Below are 7,383 nucleotides of genomic sequence, written 5' to 3'. Positions count from 1 at the left end.
TGTTCTGTTCCTCTGTAGTATTATTTGCGAAATGTTCGTATCTGGCGGGTACTTGGACGATACTATCTGTGCTAGATTCATACCTATAAATGATTTTACAGGTGTAAAGGAGGTTGAAGCGGAGTGAATAGCTTTCGTTATCATTACGGGTAGCTTTGACGAAGTCGCGAAGCTTTTTGCGCGCCAAATGTACTTTAGGAGAGAAATCTTCGTCAAGCCAAACTTTCACGTTTTCTAGCTGTTTAAGTTTAGGGGCATTGCGTAAAACGTCAATCTTGGATTTAAAGTAGAGAAATTTTACGATTATGGGCCGGTCGACGTTCGCGCGCCGCTGACCCAATCGGTGAGCCCGTTCGATGTCACCGGCTTGTACGCCGAGGTGAGTTGCAAAGAATTCTTTCACGATTGCTTCTGACTCTTTGTACCCCTCCTTTTCTGTTTGTGCTATGCCCTTGACAATCAAGTTGTTCCTTCGCATCCTGTTATTGATATCATCAACTACGTCAAATAATTCCTCATTTACCTTTGCGATGCTTGTCTTCACCTCGCGTACATTGTCGCCTACATTCTCACACTTTGTTTCGATTTGTGGCATTTTGCTCAGATTGTTTTCTATTGCACAGATTCTTGAATTAATACTATTGATTTCCTGTTTTATTGTGGTCAGAGTAGCCGTGGTTTCAACGTGAAAATCTTTCATTAAGGCGAGAACATCGTCGATCTTAGGGCCAGGGTTTGATTCCACGTCACCACAGCAGAGCAGGATGAGGGAAATAACCGAACCTAGAAGCAGGAAGATTGGTCTGGGGCACAGGGATCTAACAAAAGCGGACGCAAAGCTAAAGCGAGCATTGCGGGAGTTCCTAGGTTGCCGGCAAGAAAAAAATGAGCTAATCCTCACGCGGTAGGTCAACTCGTCAACACCCATCACACTTCCCACAAAAAAAGATACAACAGAGTGGGATCAGCGGCCATAAACTCGAGGGAACGTATGAAACAGCAACGTGTGCCAATCTACATGCCTACCTAAAACAGTGAGAGCAGAACTTAGCCGTGGGAGCCATTGGCCGCGAATCCCAGAGTGTTGATGGCCGGTACTCCTTTTGCAGCCCACAGCGGCGCTGCTCTTGTTGTGACGTCAGTGGATGAAGTAACGGGAACAACGATGATGCAGGAACGAAATAAAACGGCTCCAATCCTCGGCGACGAGAGCGGCCGGACAGCAATCAGCGGCACGAGGCGATGGTATTTAAAACAGCGAGAGCAGAACTTAGCCGTGGGAGCCGTTGGCCGCGAATCCCCGCGAAACTGTGTAGCTTGTGTAGCTGTGTAGCTTGTGTAGCCGCGAAACTGTGTAGCTTGTGGAGGGGCCGCATGGGGGATGGGCACGCTGAACCCTTTCTCCCAAGGAAGTACATTTTGCCGGAACAGGCTGCGTTGCTGCGGAGCATTATATGCGGCGCAAAGTGACCCACCAGAATGGCTGCATCTGTTGGATGCGTGCTTCTGCCTCCCGGCGTTTTGACGGACCGCCTATTTTAGCTGCAGTGATGTGCATCTTCTTGAATGACTGATAGCTTTATTAGGCTGTAATAAATGATGTTTTTCGTGCAGTAAAACAGTCGTTGTAGCGTCTGAGACTGTTCATCCTATGGACGGTGGTTCGAGACCGTCTCTTGCCTCGGTTCTTATTTTTTTCATCTTGAAATTCAACTATAATTTTATGGCTTAGGTTTGTTTTGGTGTTTTAAACGATTTCTTTGTGTGCGTTAGGTCATGTTATGTTACATTTAGGTTTGGTTGCTTAGCTTTCCGTTATCTAGAGCGATGTAGGACCACACGCGGCTAATTTGTTACTAAACACCGGTGGACGTCGATATAGTGGAGTGCTTATGCGTGCACTCGAGACAGGGCTATTTTACAAATTTTCATACACCACTTTGGAAGCTCAGGACGCCATGAAGAGGATCAAGTATCAGATCATCGAGAGCGACACGAGGGGCGTTAGAGCTATCCCAGGCTTAGATCTAAAGAAAGCCTTCGATACCTTCTCGCACGCCCACATACTCGCTTCCATCTCGGAGCTGTGCCTTGGCCAGAATTTTCACGCATTTATCAGCTCGTTTCTTAGACATAGAAAGGCCACGCTAAGGATTGCGGACTTCAGGTCAGAACACATCGAACTGGGCACGAGGGGGACACCACAGCGGTCGGTGGTATCCCCACTCCAGCTTAACATTGCCATGTGTAAACTGTCTCATAGACTTTTGGAGGTCAAGGGCATCAACCACACACTCTACGCTGGCAACATTACCGTATGGCGCGTCGGAGGCTGCGAGGGCAGGGGAGAGGAAGCGCTTCAGGAAGCGCTATATCGCACAGAGACTTTCCTTGCTGGCACGGGGCTTCGGCTTTCCGCGAGCAAGTCGGAGCTCCTATTGTACAGACCTAGTAGGAGGGGAGTCAAGCACAAGGGCTGGGTCCCACTGTCAGAGGTGAACATTGCGCTCCGCACGAGCGAGGGACACCCCATTCCCAGAGTTGCCGTTATCCTGGTTCTCGGTATGCTCATCGAGTCGAACGGTTGTGACAGGCGCACCATAGCCAATATCACCGCTAAGACGGATAGCATGATACGGGTAATTACTCGCGTCTCGAACAGTCGAGGAGGTATCAACGAGGACAATCTCTTGAGGCTCTTCCATGCAGTCTTGATGAGCAACATCACGTACGTGGCGGCCATGTACTGCTGGCAGAATCACGAAAAGGCTAAGCTTAATTTACTAATTCGTAAAAGCATCAAGCGCGTCCGAGTATCCCGATGAATGCCAGCACAGAGAGGCTCATGCAGCTCGGGGTTCACAACACTTTAGAGGAAATCATCGAAGCGCAGCACACGGCTGAAACTGCCAGGTTGTCGCCTTCGCCCGCTGACAGGGAGAGTGTGGCGATTCTGGGTTGTAATCCATCCCTAGACGAGGAGCGCAAGGTTTGCCTTACTTAGGAGCAGAGAGCCGTTATAGCTATCTCCCCGTTTCCCCGCAATGTGCAGCCGCAGCACAAAGCGGGCAGGCGAAAGGCCAGAGGCAAGGCCCTACTAAAACAAGTTCCCGACGACCCGCACTCCGCGTGCTTTGTGGACGCCGCGTAGTATGGCCGGTCGGCAAACTTCTCGGAAGTCGTGGTGGATTACAGTGGCGCAGTTCTCAATTCTGCGTCTTTCAGGAACACCACCCCGGCTAGAGCCGAGCAGACCACTGTGGCTCTTGCTTTACTTGAGAACAGCCGGCATCGAATCTACAGACTCCCGCGCAGCCGTTAGGGCCTTTACATCAGGTTCCGTTTCAGCCGAGGTGGCTCGCGTCCTAGAAAATAAGGTCATTTCCTCACACACCATCACCTGGTTTCCCGCTCACCTAGGGTCGCACTTGTCCTGTGTAACTTACCTCAACGAGGTCGCCCACACCCGAGCGGGCGAGATAACCTACCGCGCCGTGTCGGACGGAGGCGGCTCCTCGGGGATTGGATGACAGGTCTTCAGAGACACTTTATTCACGTTCAACGAGGTTATTCAGCACCATAAGCTGGGCAGGCGAACGTTTCCTCTTCCGCAGGAGAAAATATCCAGGCCGCAGGCAGCCACGCTCCGAATGTTGCAGACTAGCTCTTATCCTAGTCTATCCACTCTCAGCTCCTACACGGACACTTTTGAACCGGACTGCCCGGATTGTGGCGAACGTAGCAATTTAGATCACATGCTCTGACGGTGTCCCTCACTTCGGGGCCCTTAACGCATAACCGAGGAAGAGTGGTGCTCCGACTTGGAGGGCCCCGATCTACTACACCAGCTAAGGGCAGTCCAGAGGGCCCACAACGCGGCGGTGATGCTCGGCCTTCCCGTCCCCACGGGGGAGCGGCCCGCTGTGCGGCCGCCCTGAACGGCGGCGGTGCTCCTAAGGACCTTCAATAAAGTTCATTGTCTGTCTGTCTGTTACTTTGGAAGATTGCCAACTACGGCTCATTTGGTTTTATACAGCGCGCACAAAATGTGTAAGGCATAAGGAGAAGACACAAAGCACCAGGAACAACACTTAGTCGTAGTTTATTAAACTCTAGTGTTTTATGTATGTTATTGCGATGTGTTAAACCTCCCCATAACAAACAAATTTATGGAGATGTGTAGAAAGCCTCACGTTCAGCCTAGCTGATGAAATAATAAAGGAGGTAGAATTTGTAATTATAGCCTGTCGTTGAAAGTACTACAAAAAACAACAGTGGGAAACAGTGATAAACAACAGCGATGCAAGGCGCCTTGCATTCAGGTTCACAAATACCTTAGAAATTGATCATGATGTCCTGGCAGAGAACGGTCATGTAAAAATATTTGGCTTGCCCGCAGCGAGAAGCGACCAACGCGATCTTAAATTTACAAAATACAGAAAACGTTTAACCGTTTCGCCCACATTGCAAGCTCCTAACCAGGCGAAAAGGAGGGATGATAGAAGAAGCGAGAGGACTTATGCCCCCGCAGGGGCACCTGGCGTTTCAAGGTGACGGTAGTGGCGACACCGCGGACCCCGAGCCCATGTGGGTTGGACCCACCCACGCCCTCGACTGTGCGTGGCTTTGTCGTGTCCGGGGAAAAGCGCATGCTGGTGGCTCAGCCAAAGCCAGGGCTGCTTTGGACCTTCATGGCCCCCTGTCAGAGGAAACACGCCACTTTGGCTCCCGCTTCCCGTAGTAGGTGCCCCCAGTATGACCCGTCCGGCGGGGAATCAGCCAGTCGCCTTTTGCTGTCTTCTCTATTCTTTTCCTTTTCTATTTTCTTTCCTAACCCTGTCCTGTCATCTTCTCTCTTCCTCATTTCTCCGTTTTTTTCTCCAGAAGGCGAGGGTTAACCCTGTGCGAAGGCTTCACCCTAGATTCCGAGCATAGGGTTATAGTGGCAATATAGAGTCAGCGTAGGCTGCAAATCCACGCTCCCTTGTTGGGCTCCGTGGTGGGCGACTGGCCTTGCCGCCGAATTCATATCATATTTTAAGGCTGCCTTCTCCATTCTACCCAAAAGAACTGATCGTCCCTTGAAACGAGGCCGCACCGAAGAATGTTCGTACCGATTTCTAACCTCCTTTTCAAGAACACTGACAACTTCCCACGGTTTCAAATTATGCAGTCAGCTGATAAGGCAACCCCGTCACCAGCAAATCTGTGTTTTAGTTGCGAAATGTATTGAAAGTTTGATAGGCAAAAACTATGAAGCGAAAGAGCTCACTTCTGGAGACCTGCTGATTGAAGTCAAAAGTAGAGAGCAGTCCAACACCCTTTTGAAGCAAACCAAGCTAGCCGATCTTGAAATCGCAGTGACTCCCCACGATATCCTTAATAGCTGCCAAGGTGTCATCTCCGAATCAGAACTGACGAACGAAACAGACTCTGACCTGCTTGAAGGTTTGCGTGAGCAGGGGGTTACTGCTGTGCGGCGCATCACCATGAGACGGGACGGAAACGAAATTAAGACGAAGCACATCATATTGACCTTTGATCGCTGCACTTTGCTTGAGTACGTAAATGCAGTATTTTTGCGCTGTAAGACCACAGCCTACATGCCGAACCCGAGACGTTGTTTCATCTGTCAGAGGTATGGGCACTGCAGCAACTCGGGCCCAGGAAAGCCAACATGTGCGTAGTGCTCTGAGCAGGGCCAATCTGCAGACGACTGCAATAGTACCCAGCTTAAGTGCAGCAACTGTGGAGGACCCCACGGAGCATACGCTCGCTCTTTCCAGGAGTTAAGAAAGAAAAACAAATCATTCACCTAAAAGTGACGCAAAATCTATCATTTCCAGAAGCCCGTAAGCGTTATGCTCTGCTTCCTTCAGGGAGCTACGCCAGCGCAAACCGTCAGGGGGTGGGGTAGCGTCTGGTTTCTGCGGCCACTCAGGTCAGTGAAACTGACTTCATGGCGCACCCACCCCTTGAGGTGCTGCCCTTGGCAGGCCAAAGAACTCGTGCATCGCGAGCAGGGCCCGCAGGCGTTGCACCTGACCATAATTGCACTGGGAGCGGCGTTGCTGTTGCTCCTCGACAGACTCCGGCCGCCGAAACTCCTGTGGCGATGGATGTGGGTACATGAGGCCCCTCTTCTGCAGCCATGTCCAGCACATCGCAAAAGGTGGTGGCTGAATCTTCTGCCATCCCATCAAACGCGTTGCTGTAGGCACCGTAAAACCTCCCTCCCGTCAACGGCCCAAAACTCTGACGAACACATGGATGTCACGCCATCTCGGCCTGCATCGCAGTCATCCAAACAACAGCACGGCAGTCTTGGACGCGGCGAAAGCCACAAGCTCCCCGAGTCACTGGCTTTGATTCGGGCTCAGTGACATAGGGACCTCCATCTAAGGAAAACGTACGCTCAACATCTCTTCTAATCTTTTATGGCAGTTCAAAGCATTATCCAATAGAACTGCAGGGGACTAATTAGAAACCTCGATGACATCTACGAAATCCTTCATAAGTACCATCCAAAGATCCTATGCGTACGAGAAACACTTAAAATCTACACAAACCAACTTTCTTAAATGATACTCGGTATTCAGGAGAGACAGGGACAGCTGCCCTCACCCCTCTGGTGGTGTGGCGATTGTCTTGCAAAAGTCTGTCCCCTGTCAACCTCTTCAGTTGCTCACTGCCCTAGAAGCTGTGGCAGTCCGAGCAATCCTCTTGAATAGGTTAATAACAGTTTGCTCTCTATACATTCTCCCAGATTACCATCTACCGAGCTCAGAATTCGAGTCCCTGATAGATGAGCTCCCGGAACCCTTCTCATTAGTTGGTGACCTTAATGATCACTGTGAACTCTGGGGGCCGCTTGCTAGAAAAGTTTTTGTTTTCTTCTGGAGCGTGTGTACTCAATACAAAACAGCCGACATACTACAACACAACACACACATTCTCAAACACAGACTTCGCAATCAGCTTTTCTGTCCTCCTTCCCTCTGTTGAATGGGGAGTGGACGATAATCCTTATGGGAGCGACCACTTCCCAGTCATCCTGAAATGCATCGACAAAAGCCCTAACAGTTCCAACTGTCATAAATGGTTTAAAGAATCTGGTGCAGATTGGCTGAAATTTAAAAAGTTATCTCAGCTTTCATACACATCTTTAAGCCGTTTGGGCATTGATGAAGCCTGAGAACTGATCGCGGCCCATATTCTTCATGCCGTCGAGTTTTTATTCCGAAAACATCTGGTGGTACACCTAACACTAGGAGGCCGTGGTGGAATGAGGAGTGTCGGCATGCACGGCAGGCTCATAATAAGGCATGGGGTGTCCTTCGCAGGTATTCCACTTCCCAAAACCTCATTTCCTTCAGACATGCG

General features: G+C 50.3%; 1 protein-coding gene across 1 annotated transcript; it reads left to right on the top strand.

Annotated features, from left to right (window-relative positions):
* The first annotated feature begins 1,958 nt into the window (after positions 1–1,958).
* On the top strand, positions 1,959–2,825 carry LOC144180053 (uncharacterized). Its single transcript, XM_077708460.1, has one exon. The coding sequence runs from the start codon at positions 1,959–1,961 to the stop codon at positions 2,823–2,825; it is 867 nt and encodes a 288-aa protein (XP_077564586.1).
* The last annotated feature ends 4,558 nt before the right edge of the window (positions 2,826–7,383 follow it).

Source organism: Haemaphysalis longicornis, unplaced genomic scaffold (genome assembly GCF_048455015.1).
Source record: "Haemaphysalis longicornis isolate Haplotype H1 unplaced genomic scaffold, Haemaphysalis longicornis Haplotype H1 scaffold_4, whole genome shotgun sequence".
Classification (NCBI taxonomy): Eukaryota; Metazoa; Arthropoda; class Arachnida; order Ixodida; family Ixodidae; genus Haemaphysalis; species Haemaphysalis longicornis.
The sequence above is the reverse complement of the archived record's forward strand: the minus strand, read 5'-3'. Positions and strand labels throughout refer to the sequence as shown.